The sequence below is a fragment of the Vigna unguiculata genome, chromosome 2 (genome assembly GCF_004118075.2).
Source record: "Vigna unguiculata cultivar IT97K-499-35 chromosome 2, ASM411807v1, whole genome shotgun sequence".
Taxonomy (NCBI): domain Eukaryota; kingdom Viridiplantae; phylum Streptophyta; class Magnoliopsida; order Fabales; family Fabaceae; genus Vigna; species Vigna unguiculata.
Window position 1 is genome coordinate 25,668,901 of NC_040280.1, and position 16,998 is coordinate 25,685,898.

Here is a 16,998-nt window from a genome sequence, read left to right on the forward strand (position 1 = left end):
CAACTTTGAAGGGTTTGATTAAAAATTCAGTGATGGATAATATTTTGCGCATCTTATATATTATGACGTACCCATTATGCAAGAATATTCTGCTAATTATAATAATTACAAAAGTTAGAAGTTTAATTCCTACATTTAGATATTCCGTGAGAAAAATAGAGAGAATACTTAACGAAGGTAAGGAACTTGGTTGCCGTAAAATCTGCTACAAATTAATTTTTATAAGAAAAAATGATAGTCAGTGACTTAACGAAGAAACAATCAAACTAATGATAACCAACAAAATTCTCCATAGCTGAACAATAATTTTTCACTCACCCACACAAAAAGAAATTAAAAATGCAAGACACATATTAGACAATCCTACACTTTTCAGGGTTTGTTACAGCATCCTCAAGCTTCACCCAAAATGTTGTATACTGCTATCACCGTAACATTGAATTCAAGAATAGCTAGTATATCTCATCATCAGGAATTTCTGGGTTTAGGAATTTCCTGGGGTCTTTGCTTATCTCTTCGTAGTTTAGTGTTGATTTCACCCTTTCTGGCACTGGCATGAGAGGGATAATTCTATCTCTGTCGATTACACCATCAATAATTCCATACTCAACTGCTTCAATTGGAGACATATATTTATCCCTATCAATATCTTTCTGTACTTGCTCAAATGAGCGTCCAGTGAAACCTGATATAATTCTTGTGATATTATTCTTGTTGTGCATAACTTCTTTAGCCTGAATTTCTACATCTATAGCTTGTCCACTAGCACCTCCAAGAGGTTGATGAATCATAATTCGTGTATTTGGCATAGCAAAGCGCTTGCCTTTGGTGCCACCACCCAGGATAACAGAAGCTGTTGATGCTGAAATTCCAAGTGCAATTGTGGAAACATCGGCCCTCACAAGCTGTACGGCGTCGTAGATAGCCATTGTAGCACTATATTGAAAACAAGCAGAGAAAAAGGATTAAGCCATCAAACAGAACTAGAATTTGCAATGAGAAATCTGCCATACAGAGAAGATTGATATTCAATAATTTAACAAAAGAAATCCAACAAATGCTACAAAACTCTAAGGAAATCTATATTCTGTACAAACGATGCTATAAAACTCTAAGGAAATCTATATTCTATACAGACTTCCAATTCATTCTCGTAGCCTCCTAACATCATAAGGGACCAATTTGTCAACCCAATATGAAAGGAACCTAATGGTTCGATCAGCATTACTAGGATTGTGTTTGTTTCAGTTTCTAGACCCCTAGCATCTGCATAGGAACATGTGCAGATTGAAAAACAAACATCGACTTAGCCAGCCCAAAAGAATAGGAAAAACATAAAGAACAACAAGCTCTTGTCAAACTTGAAATTAAAGAAAATACAAGTCCTTCTGACATGGCCTTAGTTCTTATTAGTACTGGAATGGAGAAAGACAAGTGTATGAAAGCAAAAGTAACCAAATTAAAGGAATAGCTGAAGAGGAAATCTTCACCAAAGTGAAGGTCTCGATTCTCTTTGCACATATACCAAAGCCACTCCTTTGTACTAAGAGGTGTCAATATAAATATGTCCTTGAAAAATCCAGCATTCTTCTCCAACAATAGGCACCACGTAATAAATAATAGAAAACATAGCACAGCCTAACTGCCTTGCCCAAATCATTTGCAGCAAAAGATCTAGATCTCTACATCCTAACATTTCCCAAAACTGAAATTTTTTAAAAGATCAGAGATTTGAATATTTCATAGCACGTTGCTTAGATGCTGGTGGGGTTTGATCACAGGTTAAGTCCATGACTACATCAAAACAAGATAGAGCATGGTGCAATTAATATACCAGCACAGGAGAGAAAAGCTTCCCCTTTCATCAAACTACAATGAGATAATGTGAAAACGGGACATAAAGGAAGAGGTTATCTGTTTTTTCCCTGAAACAAAAATGACCACCTAACAGTTTGAAGTCCCTAAAGCACATCAACTTGTAAAAAGTAGAAAAGTTAGATCAATGAGTATAATGCAAATCAAATAAAAATTGAAAAAACAAAGGGATAAAATAGTATCAGATATTGGTGCTAGGATTGGCTACATATACTCTTCATAGTCATAAGGGATTTGTAATTCGATGACCAAACTCATGGTTGAAACCTGATCATTGTCTACACACCCCAATCTTTGTCTTGTTCTCCATATGTAATAGAATTCTTTGTCATATACCTCAAATCAAACAAAGTCTGATCTCCATAAAATCTAAGTAGTTTTACTCTTTTTACGAGTTTTACTTTACTGGTTCAATTTATGTTAAATTACACAGTAGCACGGCAGAATCTAAACTACACTAATTAGAAATCAAGAACCCGATGTCATAGGCAAACAGATACATGCATGTGTGTGAAGGACAACCTTATGAGAGAAGTGAAAAAAAACTAGATTACTAGATTACCATAACAAACAAGACCAAAATACCAAGTCATGAAACGTTATAAAATGGTTGTAAGCCATTATTAGAACCAATCTCTTATATCTGAGTGTACAAAAACCGAGTATAACTTAAATAAATCCGGTACACCTTAAACCATGTATAGTCTCACTTAAAAAAGGTGACGATTTAGAAATTATAGATGAACATATCAATTGAAAACTAAAACATAAGGCAAAGGAACCTAAAAGTTTATAGTCGGGAACAATATGTCCTCCTAAAACAGCAAACTCAAAAGGCAAAAGTAACAACTAAGCAAAACTCCTCAAACAGAAAGTAGGACAAAATTTGCAATGACAACTAAACTAGAGGAATAATAATATCATAAACATCTGAAGACCATTCAATAGCCTTAACTGAGTAATATAAACTGCAGGTAGGAAAATAAAAGGTCTTCACCGTCAACAGCCCAGTGAAGGGTTTACATATGCCAAAATAATTTATCAGAAAACCAATAAGAAAAATACATAAAGCTCATCCCAAATTAAACATAGAACTCCCTTGTTCAATCAGGCAAGCCTGTTCATATTTTATGTTAAATTCATTCAAACCAAACTTCAACTATTAGCCGTTTCATCGATTAAACATTCCGTTACCAGCAACAAAAACTACAAACAATAATTAAACACGCAATACCATTTTGGTTCCTCAAAGTAATGTTCGAGATACTATCAGACATTAAATTAAAAACTCCCCTTAGGCAATCATTTCCAAACAATAATTTGTCAAGTCGCGAAGGGTTAGCCTCTTCCTCTTCCCTAAGACTTAACTCGGCTCTTAAGGGTTGGCATCTATCCCCAATTCTCCATATCAAGTTTTTTCCAGAAAAATCAATTAAATGAAAAAGAAAAGTGTTTAAGTTCCTACGCTTTGAACTTCCACGCCTAATCCAGATACTTTACATACACATTTGCATCACCATTCTGAAAAATAACAAAACCCGATAATGAAAACCTCATCTAACCTGAGAGAACCCCCAGTGGAATTAATGAACAGCTTTATATCCTTAGTGGGGTCTTGAGCGTCCAACAGCAGCAATTGACTCATAACAGCATCAGCCACAAAGTCATCGATGCTACTCCCAAGGAATACGATTCTCTCCCTCAGCAACAACCCCATCACGTCGCCATCCGCCCCTCTCGCGGCCGTCGCCGGTGTCTGCGGCGCGGATAGCTGGAAAGATAGACTGGGGTTTGGAGATTCGGACCCAATGTTTAGGCTTTTAGAGGGAATCGGCGAGGCCGATACGACGCGTCGTGGTGGGGTTTTAATGGGTTTGGAAAAGCGCGAAAGGGAGAAAGAGGGTTTTGGGGCGAAAGAGGAAATGTGAGGCTTAGGGTTTTGAGAAAGGGTGCGAAGGGAAGGTGAAGGGTGAGAGGGAGAAATTGAGAGCAAATCCATGGTGCCAAGAATGAAAGAGTGTTGGAGAAATGCAGAGGGAAAAGTCTCAGAGAGTGGTGGCTACTTCCTTGGTTAGATAACACAATTTTTTTTATTTCCGCATGGTTTGCTTTTGAAATATTAATATTTTTTAAATTCAATTTATTTTTTGTTGAAAAGGAAGTTTATTTAATGTTTAATCCATATTCAAAATAAAATTTACTTATCACGAAAACTTAGTTTAAAATATCGTAGTTTTCTTCGTATTTATATAAATTTTTTATTAAGCCTTTATATTTTGATTATCTTAGTTAGATATTTATTAATGTGTAATAAATAAGTCACTTTTGGTGGTAAGGTACTAACACCATTAAATATTTTTTTAATTCTTTTTCTAATTTTTTAACTTTTATTTTATTTTTTTATCTTTTGTCATTTGTCTGAATCTTAATTTGATTATTGGATTTATATTTTTATTTGATTCATTTTAATCTTTCACAAAATTAAACAATTTTATCATTTTTTAAATTGAGATCAAAATTTAATTTTTACATAAAATATTATAATAATGTTTTTATTAAAATTAATATCTTTAATAATATTAAATTTATTTAAATTTATATTTTATATTGAATTTTATTCAAATTTTGTTTTAAAATTTGAAATATATTTATTTTATTTTGTTATAAAATTGTTTTAAAATTTATATATAAATTTATAAAATTGTTATTTTTAAATGAATTTTAACATGGGTATTAAAACTTTTGATATATAATGTTGTACAAATATTTAAAATACAAATTTGTAAATTTATATAAATGCATATATAATTATTTAAAATATAAATTCAAATACAAAAATAATATAAAATTTGATGTAGTAAATTATCAGCACAAATATATTTAAAATTAAAAAAAATAAAGTTTAATGTATAATATAAATTTAAATAAATTTAATTTTGTTAAAAATATTTAATAAAAATATTAATTTGATTAAAAATACTCGTACAACATTTATATAAAAGTTCAATTTTATCTCAATTTGAAGAGAGACAAAATTGTTCAATTCAAAAGAAATTTTGATTAAATTGAATCAAAATAATAAATATAATGATCAAATTAAAATCTAAATAATAATATAACATAATGTAAGGCCCCTTTTATTTCCTGCCCTAGAGTTGGTGGGCTGCCCTTGTAAGTGGGCCTAAGGGTTGGCCCAGCATATAAGATATTGCTATGTTGCCCTAATTTCACCTCACTTTCACTCTTTCAGAAACCAGCCGCCATTAGGGATGGCAATTAGGGCCTGGCCCGCGGGCCCGGCCCGCAGGCCCGCAAAAAAAACGCGGGGCGGGCCAGGATATTGAGCCCGCAGGCCCGCGCGGGCTCGGCCCGCATAGGCCCGCGGCCCGCACGGGCTAGCCCGCGGCCCGCGCGGGCCGGCCCGCAAGCCCGCATAAAATTTAAAAAAAAAAAAAAAACTTGTACTTATGTATATTAATTACTTCTTTTATGGACTCTTGCATTAATATTTCAAATTCTTGTATAATTGGAAAAGACAAGTATTATGTAATTTTTAATGTGCTAAAATTTAAAGAATACATTGTGTATGTCATAGTATGAATATGATGAAAATGTTGAATTATCAATTTATCATCTAATTCCCCAAAGTCTTTACTTAATTTTGTGAACTTCTTAAAGTTTCCCAATTTTTAAACATTGAAAGTTTTATCATAAAAAAAATAAATAAATTAAAAAATTAAAAAAAAAAAAAAGCGGGCCGGCCCGCAGGCCCGCGGGCTAACGTCTATGCGGGGCGGGCCAGAGTATGCGGCCCGCATAAAATGTGCGGGGCGGGGCGGGCCGGCCCGCGATATGCGGGCCTTATGCGGGGCGGGCCTAAACGGGGCGGGCCGGCCCGCATTGCCACCCCTAGCCGCCATCCCTCACTACCTCACTGAACGCTCTGCTAGGGTTTGCCCTAAGGTCCACCTCATTCAAGCTCAACCCCAGTTCCGGCTCCACGTAAGTGTCCTTTTTTCCAGATCTTATGGCTTCTATCGTTTTTCCCCCACTCTTTCCACGGTTAACGTTTAGTAATAATGCGCTCTCGTTCCTACCTTCTGTTTTCAGCTCCGTAGTGAGTCCTTGAGCTTCTGTGCCCCTTGGTTGCGCGTCGAAGGTCCTGTGCGAACCCATTTCCAGGTACGGGAAGTTAGGGTTCTAGTTTCGAGTCTTTCTTGGCACTGTTTATGAGTTATTTGTTGATTGTACGGTTGGATCTGTCGTTTGGATGTGTGAGAGTGCTTTGCATGAGTGGTTTGGATGAAGAACATGGTTGTACAACGAAGAACAATGGCGAGACCTGTTAATCTCGCCCAAGCGAGTCCATCTCGCCTAGGCGAGATGAAACAGGGAGCTCGCCTAAGTTTTTTGCGCGAAACGTCGCCCGGGCGGCTCGCTCAATTTTTGAGCGAGCAGGCAACTCGCCCAAGCGAGAGGGATCTCGCTTAAGCGAGATCCCGTGTTGCCATGCCCTTGTTTTCTTTGTATTCTCGCCTAGGCGAGGGGGGGGCTCGCCTGAGCGAGCACGTCTCGCCTGAGCGAGACCCCTCAGCCTGAGCGAGATGCTGGGCGAGATCGTGCTGTGTTTTGGTTGTTTAATGTTTCCCGAATGAACCATGTTGGCTGAGTATGATTGTGTGATGATGGACATGTATATAATGGAGTATGAAACATATTTTTGGCATGATTCATGAATTGTGGATGAATGGATTGGTATGAGACTTGGCATGAGAAATAAATGAATGGGTGGTTTGAAATTAAAGGAACATGGTGTTGTCATGAGATGAGACCCTAGATTCATGGGACGGTGATGATCAGAGGTATGGATTCAAAATGTGAGGCGTATGAGGAATAGATCTCATGGATGAGTATGAGGTTGTAAATATGTTTTCGATATTCCCTTAATGTTGTTTTATGAATGTTGGTCCGTGTCAGCGTGTAATTCCTTGGGGTCTCTCGGTGAGACCTTTAGGGTTGTGCTTCAGTGGTCGGGACGTAATTCCATGGCCCCTGCTAGTGGGTGTTCATGGTGGTGCCCCATCTGTATAACTAGGTAAGGATTCAAGGTAAGGTTGCATCCTGACGCTCTGAGGAGCCAGTTAGTCTCACTTAGAGCGGACTGACTCCTGTGGTGGGAGTAGCAGGAGGCCTGAAACTCATTAAGGGCTAACCTTGTGGTGGGAGAGATTTTTTGATTCATCGTAACACTGGTAACACATGGCTCAGGATCGAGCAGCTCAGGGTCGAGCAGGGGTATCCACCACAAGTGCAAGCATCCGCTGAATCCGACCGAGTTATACGTATCCGGATGAGTCGAGTCGAGTCGTAGTGTATTGAATGAAGGGGTCATAACATGTTTGGTTGCTATGTGGATGAGATGATGAAAATATATCTAATTGCATGTTGAATATGTTGTTTGGCTCTAGCTTACCCGTTTTGTTGCATGGTTGTGTTGTATGTGGCTGTTCTTTCTTGCAATGATCATCGACTTGGTTGATGGGAGCAGATGGGCGGAGTTCTCGTGGTCAGCAGGGAAACAGTGATCCAGCAGCTTAGCCATCTGGGCTAGATCTCACGCTCCTTCTTTTCATGTTTTCTTTAGGGCTATGGCCCCTGTATTCGTTGTTTTGGGTTGTAAACTCTTAGTCAAACTGTTATCCTGTTTTGTTGGCATCGTGGTGTGCCTGGTTTCGTAGGGGCGATGTTGGGAACCCCAGGACTGCGTGATTTGACTATCTTATGTGTGACGTTTCCTTTAATTATGTTTATAAATTAAATGGGACGTTACATTTATGGTATCAGAGCGGTCATTCCTTAGGTCTGTGGATTTGGGTTGTCCGCTTAGCTTTCTCTGTGTGTCTCTGAGTGTTTAGTTAAAATTCTTGCCTTTATCAAGCCTAACCAAGTGATTTTCTGTGTGCCAGTGGACTATGACACCTCCTCGCCGAGCTTCTCAGTCATCCCAGGGAGACGTACCTGATATCGTCAGAGCCATAGAGGCAATGGTAGCAGCTATGGCGCAGCAGAGTGCTGCGATGATGCAACAGCATGAGGCATCCATGCAGCGACAGACAGCGTCGCTTGAGCAGCAGCAGGCTGTGATGCAGCAGATGGAGGCTGCGAGAGTAGCTGCTGAGGATGCTCATCGGCAGCACATGGAGGCCCTCCGCCAGTTGGAGGAGAACAGGGTGGCTGCCTCTGTGTTTGGTCCTGAACCACGACCTGCAGTTAGGGAGTGAAGCCTGGAGGACTTTCTGAAACACCACCCGGCAAAGTTTGATGGGAAAACTAGTCCTGACGTCGCAGACCAATGGCTGAAGGACCTGGAGCGCATCTATGACGCCAAGATGTGCCCTGCGGAGAACAGGTTGGCGTTCTCAGTTTATATGCTCACGGGAGAGGCGGAGCATTGGTGGAGCAGCACCCGATCCATCCTGGAGGAGAGGGATGAGCCAGTGACGTGGGAAACTTTCAGGGATAGATTCCTCTCCGAGTACTTCCCGGACAGCATCCGATACGCCAAGGAGGTGGAGTTTCTCCAGTTGACCCAGGGAGGGAAGACTGTCACAGAATATGCTGAGAGGTTCAAACACCTCAGCCGTTTCTACACCCTGCCGCTTGATGAGGAGTGGAGATGTCGTAAGTTTGAGAACGGCCTCAGGGGAGATATCCGCTTGATGGTGGCACCCTTGTCCATCAAGGACTTTGCTGCTCTGGTAGAGAAGGCCAGAGTGATGGAGAAGATGAAGCGCGAGGTGGAAGGTCAGCGCCCACAGCAGCCACAGCCGTCGCAGAGGATAGGTGGACCAGCTGGGTCCAGGCCCAGACATGAGGAGAGGAGGAGGCCATATGATAGACCGCACCATCAGTCTCAGGGGTCTAGGGCTTTTCCTCCTCAGCAGGGTCGAGTGCAGTGTTACACATGTGGAGGACCCCACCCGAGGCATGCTTGTCCACGCAGGGAGGGTTACCGCAGATGCAACAACTGTGGCAAGGAAGGCCACTTTGGGAGAGATTGCCCCAACCTTTCTAGGGCAGCGACACGCCCTCCAGTTCAGACACCCCAGCAGCATCAGGGGAGGGACAGAGGCAACAGGCCTCAGGCGACGGGCAGAGTATACGCCATGTCAGGAGCTGAAGCATCAGGCTCAGGTAACTTGGTTATGGGTAGTTGCATGATAGCTGGTTCTTCTTGCTGTGTGTTATATGATTCTGGAGCGACACACTCTTTTGTGTCAAATGCATGTGTGGAACGGTTGGGTCTGCCGGTGCGCGAGCTGCAGTGTGAGCTTGCAGTATCTACTCCGGCGTCGGGTTTGGTCAGGACGTCGTCCTTGTGTGCTAGGCTTCCAGTAGAGGTGGAGGGACGCAAATACAGGGTGAACTTAATCTGCCTACCTCTACAGGAGTTGGAGGTAATCTTGGGAATGGATTGGCTCGCTGCCAATCGCATTCTGATAGACTGTCGGGAGAAGAAGTTGTTGTTTCCCGACTCAGAGGAGCCTGAGTTGGTGTCATCCCAGGGTGTCATGAGGGAACTAAAGGACGGCGCGCAGTGCTTCATAATCTTCGCTCGTATGGAGGTGGGAGAGGGAGAGAGACCATCAGTCATACCTGTGGTACATGAGTTTGAAGACGTGTTTCCAGATGAAGTACCAGGGTTGCCTCCCAGTAGAGAGGTGGAGTTCTCTATTGATCTAGTCCCAGGAACAGGCCCAGTCTCGATGGCCCCATATCGCATGGCTCCGGTAGAGTTGGTAGAGGTCAAGAAACAGATAGAGGATCTGATGGAGAAACAGTTCATCCGACCCAGCACTTCACCTTGGGGAGCACCAGTGTTGTTGGTGAAGAAGAAGGATGGGAGTTCGCGCCTGTGTGTGGATTACAGGCAACTAAACAAGATGACCATCAAGAACAAGTATCCGCTCCCGAGGATTGACGACTTGATGGATCAGTTGCATGGGTCATCGGTGTTCTCGAAGATAGATCTACGATCGGGTTACCATCAGATCTTGGTAAAGGCTGATGATGTGCAGAAGACAGCCTTCAGGTCGAGGTATGGCCACTATGAGTTTGTGGTTATGCCGTTTGGTGTGACCAACGCCCCAGCGGTGTTCATGGACTACATGAACAGGATCTTCCGACCCTTCTTAGATAAGTTTGTAGTGGTCTTCATAGACGACATCCTTATCTACTCCAGAACGCAGGAGGAACATGCAGAACACCTGAGGTTGGTGCTTGGCGTTTTGAGAGAGAAGCAGCTGTATGCCAAGTTGTCCAAGTGCGAGTTCTGGATGGATGAGGTTCAGTTTTTGGGGCATGTGATATCTGCTCAGGGGATTGCAGTGGATCCGGCGAAGGTCGAGGCAGTGGTTAAATGGGAAAGTCCTAAGTCGGCCACAGAGATCAAGAGCTTTGTGGGGTTAGCAGGCTACTATAGGAGATTCATAGAGGGATTCTCCAAGATAGTGGCGCCTCTGACTTTGCTTACCCGGAAGGACCAACCTTTCACTTGGACGGACAAGTGTGAGGAGAGCTTCCAAGAGTTAAAGAGGAGATTGACGAGTGCTCCTATATTGGTAATTCCGGATGTGGGGAAACCGTTTGAAGTCTACTGCGACGCGTCTCATCTTGGACTTGGTTGTGTTTTGATGCAAGAAAAGAAGGCGGTGGCATATGCTTCGAGGCAGCTTAAGGTGCATGAGCGTAACTATCCCACTCATGACTTGGAATTGGCGGCCATAGTTTTTGCCTTGAAGATCTGGAGGCACTATTTGTATGGTGCTCAGTTTCGGGTGTTCAGCGACCACAAGAGCTTAAAGTACTTGTTTGATCAGAAAGAGCTGAACATGAGGCAAAGGAGGTGGATGGAATTCCTGAAGGACTACGACTTCGAGCTTCTATATCATCCGGGAAAGGCAAATGTAGTAGCAGATGCTCTGAGCAGGAAGACGGTACACACTGCACACCTTATGATGAAGGAGGTGGAACTACTAGAGAAGTTTAGAGATATGAGGATACGGGTGGAGTTGGGGTCCGAGTCCATTAGGTGTAGTACCCTTACTATATCTAGTGACTTTTTGGGCTCGATCAGAGAGAGGCAGTTGTTGGATGCTAGTCTGAACAGAGTTAGAGAACAGCTTGGATCAGATGAGGCTAGAGACTTTGCTGTGAGTGATGATGGCATACTGAGGTTTCGAGGCAGAGTATGCGTACCTGATGATGCCGAGGTGAGGAAGTTGATCCTTGAGGAAGGACACAAGAGTCGTCTTAGCTTGCATCCTGGCATGACTAAGATGTACCAGGACCTCAAGGAAACTTTCTGGTGGCAGGGAATGAAGAAAGATGTGGCTCAGTTTGTATCAGCTTGTTTAACATGTCAGAAGGCGAAGGTGGAGCATCAGAGGCCTGGTGGCGTTCTACAGTCGTTGGAGGTACCGGTGTGGAAATGGGACAGTATCTCCATGGACTTCGTGACTCATCTTCCACGGACTTTTAGAGGACATGACACTATCTGGGTGATAGTGGATCGGTTGACCAAGAGTGCTCACTTTTTGGCGATGAACTTGAGAATGTCCATGGCCAAGTTGGCTCAGCTGTACATTAGAGAGATAGTAAGGCTTCATGGAGTCCCCTCGAGCATAGTTTCTGACAGAGACCCACAGTTCACGTCCCGGTTTTGGCAGACGCTACAGAGTGCTATGGGTAGCAAGCTCACCATGAGTTCAGCTTATCACCCTCAGACCGACGGTCAGACTGAGAGGACGATCCAGTCATTAGAGGATTTGTTGAGGACTTGCATATTAGATCATCTGGGGGCTTGGGATGAGGTATTGCCTTTGATAGAGTTCACCTACAACAACAGCTTTCATGCGAGCATTGGCATGGCGCCATACGAGGCTCTTTACGGCAGGAGGTGTAGGACTCCTCTTTGCTGGTATCAGGATGGAGAGGCCGTTTTGGTTGGACCCGAGTTGTTAGAGCAGACCACCGAGAAGGTGAGGATGGTGAGAGATAGGATGTTGGCTTCGCAGAGTAGGCAGAAGGCCTATGCAGACCGTAGGAGGAGGCCTTTGGAGTTTGCAGCAGGAGATCATGTGTTCTTGAGGGTGACCCGAACCACGGGCGTGGGAAGGGCTCTCCGCTCAAGGAAGCTTTCGCCTAAGTTCCTTGGCCCATATCAGATCACGAGGAGGATCGGACCGGTAGCCTACGAGATAGCTTTACCTCCGCAGTTGGCGAACCTTCATCCAGTGTTTCATGTCTCGCAGTTGAGGAAGTATGTGTTCGACCCGGCTCATGTGTTGGAAGCTGAGGATATACAGATCAGGGAAGACCTCACAGTGGAAGTACCACCCATAGCTCTGGAGGATAGCAAGGTAGAGGAACGTCGTGGGAAGACCGTTAGTCTGGTTAAAGTTATCTGGGATCGGAGGACGGGTGACTCGACTTGGGAGTTAGAGGAGGACATGAGAAAATCACATCCACATCTGTTTACCTAGTGAGTCTTTATTTTCGAGGTCGAAAATTTTCTTGTTGGGGAGAATGTAAGGCCCCTTTTATTTCCTGCCCTAGAGTTGGTGGGCTGCCCTTGTAAGTGGGCCTAAGGGTTGGCCCAGCATATAAGATATTGCTATGTTGCCCTAATTTCACCTCACTTTCACTCTTTCAGAAACCAGTCGCCATCCCTCACTACCTCATTGAACGCTCTGCTAGGGTTTGCCCTAAGGTCCACCTCATTCAAGCTCAACCCCAGTTCCGGCTCCACGTAAGTGTCCTTTTTTCCAGATCTTATGGCTTCTATCGTTTTTCCCCCACTCTTTCCACGGTTAACATTTAGTAATAATGCGCTCTCGTTCCTACCTTCTGTTTTCAGCTCCGTAGTGAGTCCTTGAGCTTCTGTGCCCCTTGGTTGCGCGTCGAAGGTCCTGTGCGAACCCATTTCCAGGTACGGGAAGTTAGGGTTCTAGTTTCGAGTCTTTCTTGGCACTGTTTATGAGTTATTTGTTGATTGTACGGTTGGATCTGTCGTTTGGATGTGTGAGAGTGCTTTGCATGAGTGGTTTGGATGAAGAACATGGTTGTACAGCGAAGAACAGTGGCGAGACCTGTTAATCTCGCCCAAGCGAGTCCATCTCGCCTAGGCGAGATGAAACAGGGAGCTCGCCTAAGTTTTTTGCGCGAAACGTCGCCCGGGCGGCTCGCTCAATTTTTGAGCGAGCAGGCAACTCGCCCAAGCGAGATCCCGTGTTGCCATGCCCTTGTTTTCTTTGTATTCTCGCCTAGGCGAGGGGGGGCTCGCCTGAGCGAGCACGTCTCGCCTGAGCGAGACCCCTCAGCCTGAGCGAGATGCTGGGCGAGATCGTGCTGTGTTTTGGTTGTTTAATGTTTCCCGAATGAACCATGTTGGCTGAGTATGATTGTGTGATGATGGACATGTATATAATGGAGTATGAAACATATTTTTGGCATGATTCATGAATTGTGGATGAATGGATTGGTATGAGACTTGGCATGAGAAATAAATGAATGGGTGGTTTGAAATTAAAGGAACATGGTGTTGTCATGAGATGAGACCCTAGATTCATGGGACGGTGATGATCAGAGGTATGGATTCAAAATGTGAGGCGTATGAGGAATAGATCTCATGGATGAGTATGAGGTTGTAAATATGTTTTCGATATTCCCTTAATGTTGTTTTATGAATGTTGGTCCGTGTCAGCGTGTAATTCCTTGGGGTCTCTCGGTGAGACCTCTAGGGTTGTGCTTCAGTGGTCGGGACGTAATTCCATGGCCCCTGCTAGTGGGTGTTCATGGTGGTGCCCCATCTGTATAACTAGGTAAGGATTCAAGGTAAGGTTGCATCCTGACGCTCCGAGGAGCCAGTTAGTCTCACTTAGAGCGGACTGACTCCTGTGGTGGGAGTAGCAGGAGGCCTGAAACTCATTAAGGGCTAACCTTGTGGTGGGAGAGATTTTTTGATTCATCGTAACACTGGTAACACATGGCTCAGGATCGAGCAGCTCAGGGTCGAGCAGGGGTATCCACCACAAGTGCAAGCATCCGCTGAATCCGACCGAGTTATACGTATCCGGATGAGTCGAGTCGAGTCGTAGTGTATTGAATGAAGGGGTCATAACATGTTTGGTTGCTATGTGGATGAGATGATGAAAATATATCTAATTGCATGTTGAATATGTTGTTTGGCTCTAGCTTACCCGTTTTGTTGCATGGTTGTGTTGTATGTGGCTGTTCTTTCTTGCGATGATCATCGACTTGGTTGATGGGAGCAGATGGGCGGAGTTCTCGTGGTCAGCAGGGAAACAGTGATCCAGCAGCTTAGCCATCTGGGCTAGATCTCACGCTCCTTCTTTTCATGTTTTCTTTAGGGCTATGGCCCCTGTATTCGTTGTTTTGGGTTGTAAACTCTTAGTCAAACTGTTATCCTGTTTTGTTGGCATCGTGGTGTGCCTGGTTTCGTAGGGGCGATGTTGGGAACCCCAGGACTGCGTGATTTGACTATCTTATGTGTGACGTTTCCTTTAATTATGTTTATAAATTAAATGGGACGTTACACATAAAACAATGGCAAAAGATTTTTTTTTAAAATAAATAAATAAATCACGAATAAATACATAACACAAATTTAACAACTTTGATTCAATTTAATCATGCAACTTTTAAATATGATGTATTCAGTCTTTTCAATTGTGCTAAGTGTAATAATTAATAAAATAAAAGTTTTATGTTTCTACATAATTTAACTGTTTCTTTATTATGATAATTATTAAATTAACTAATTTTTTAATTATATTAATTATTTTCTTGTGTTTTACTGGTATAATATAATAACAATGTATGTTGGAAGTTTCACATCTTATTAATTCACACTATATAAATATATCTTCATCTTACAAGTTGATTTTGTGAGATTAAATTAAATCTAAAATTTATTTTTAACATGATATTATAGTCAGGTCAGAACCTATCTTAAACGAATTATTTTTTACTATAAAGTAATGCCCGTCTTTCTTATTTATTCTTACCGAAGGTAATTTTTCCAAAAAAAAGAAGAAGAATACTTTTCACTATATATTGCAATATATTATCTTATCTTATTTCATTATTTATCTCCTACTTCCTCTCTTCTTTGCTATTTCCCTCTCTTTTTTCATTTTTTTCGCTTCCGCTTTTAATTTAATAATGAGTTTCTTCTGCATATAAAACAAATATTTATGTGCAGGCTATTTATTTCCACGTATCGATAATAATTAATTTATTTACATTTCATGTAAATGAAACGTCATGAATTATTTTAAATTTAATGTGTAACGATCTAAAATATAATTAAGAATAGAAGTGTTTTATTTTAGATAAAATTATGTTTGAATATTATATTATTAAAAATTGGTTGTTTGAGTTTTATTTTAAAAATATTATCCTTTATATATATTTTTTATTTTCTAATATATTCTAAAAAAAATAGGTTTGTTTCTTTTTTTTAAGAATCTATCACGGGTAACCTAATGTACAGTATAAAAATTTCTCTCTTTTTGTGAGTAAAATTTGAAAGTTTTGTATGGACAAGAAGATGATGCTTCCATGCAATTCAATTAGGATCAAGATGAATATTTGTTTATTTAAAATCTTATCGTTGACGTAAATTTATTTTTGTGTAAGTATTATATCATATGAGTGATAGTTCAGTGATGTTTAGTTTGAATTAAAGTAAGGGAAATTAATTCAACTTATGATAGTATCACAACAAGATAGATAATTTGATTGTTAAAGTGAATTGTTCTCAAAATATTTCCTTTATGCAAGTTTCATGTGTTTGATTTAAATATATGTTTGAATTGAATGTGGTTTGTTAAGTAATGGCTTAAATATACATTTGGTTTCTATTTCTGTTATTTTTATTTAATTTGCTCCCTATTTTTGTTTTGTGTTGAATTAAATCCTCATTTTCTTCAAATTGTGGTCAATTTGGTCTTTTTCACTAACTGTGTTTAAATAGTTAACGTATTTTAACAGTACATGCCACAGGTGCTTTTTTTATATTTTTTTTCAATTTTTTTTCAATTTTTTTAAAATTTTTAAAATTTTTTTCAATTTTTTTAATTGTCCACGTGTCAAGTCACAATTGTACCACGTGAATGCTAGTGTCACATGTCAATTTGTGGTTATATTTTTTTTCAATTTAGTCCCGATATTCGTTATTTTTGTTCAATTCAGTCACTATAGTCGTTATTTTTGTTTAATTTAGTCATAAATTTTGTTAAAATAGAACCATTTAACTTTTAAAATTGACATTATTATTAGTTATTTTTTAAATTCAATTATAAATTATAATATTTAATTATAAATTGAATATAATTCTTAGATTCAATTGTTAAATAGAATATAATTATATAAATATTATTCAAATGCAATTATTAAATTTTAAAAATATATATTAACATTTGTAAAATTCACATTTAAATTTAACATATTTAATATTTTTATTGCATTTTAGATATTAAAATCTAAAACATTTTATATTTAAATGTTAATTTTACAGTTTATTTTTTTAAAATATTTTGAATATTTAAAATATTTTTATATATCAATTTTAAAAGTATTTTAAAATATAAATATTAGTAAGAAAACAAAATTTAATAATTATATTCTTATAATATTTTAAATAATTATATTCTATTTAGCAATTAAATATAAGAATTTATTCAATTTATAATGAAATTTAATAATTTATAATTGAATTTAAAAAATTATAAATTCAAATGTCAATTTTGGAAAAAATATTAATATAATTTGTATAAAAGATATTAAATTGAAAGGGACAAAATTAATTTATGTTAACAAAAATTGGAACTAAATTGAACAAAAATAAAAAATATAGGGACTAAATTGAACAAAAAAATTAATACTACCACAATGACACTTGACACTAGCATTGACACGTGGACATTTTTTTTTAAATTAAAAAATTTTTAAAATTTTTTTAAAAAATTAAAAAATTGAAAAAAAAAACAAAAAAATCAGGAGCTGACACGTGTCATGTACTGTTCAAAAACGTTAACT

At 40.0% G+C, this 16,998-nt stretch overlaps 2 protein-coding genes across 2 annotated transcripts in view; one reads left to right on the forward strand and one right to left on the reverse strand.

Moving 5' to 3' along the window:
* LOC114173420 (putative disease resistance protein RGA4) overlaps positions 1-16,998 on the forward strand; it is a 69,788-nt gene that overhangs the window by 32,322 nt on the left and 20,468 nt on the right. The gene's annotated exons all lie outside the window — the stretch shown is intronic.
* LOC114173426 (ATP-dependent Clp protease proteolytic subunit 4, chloroplastic) lies at positions 191-3,958 on the reverse strand. Its single transcript, XM_028057821.1, has 2 exons — positions 3,438-3,958; positions 191-936 (listed from the first exon to the last, which is right to left on the reverse strand). The coding sequence occupies exons 1-2, from the start codon at positions 3,872-3,874 to the stop codon at positions 453-455; spliced, it is 921 nt and encodes a 306-aa protein (XP_027913622.1). The 5' UTR covers positions 3,875-3,958; the 3' UTR covers positions 191-452.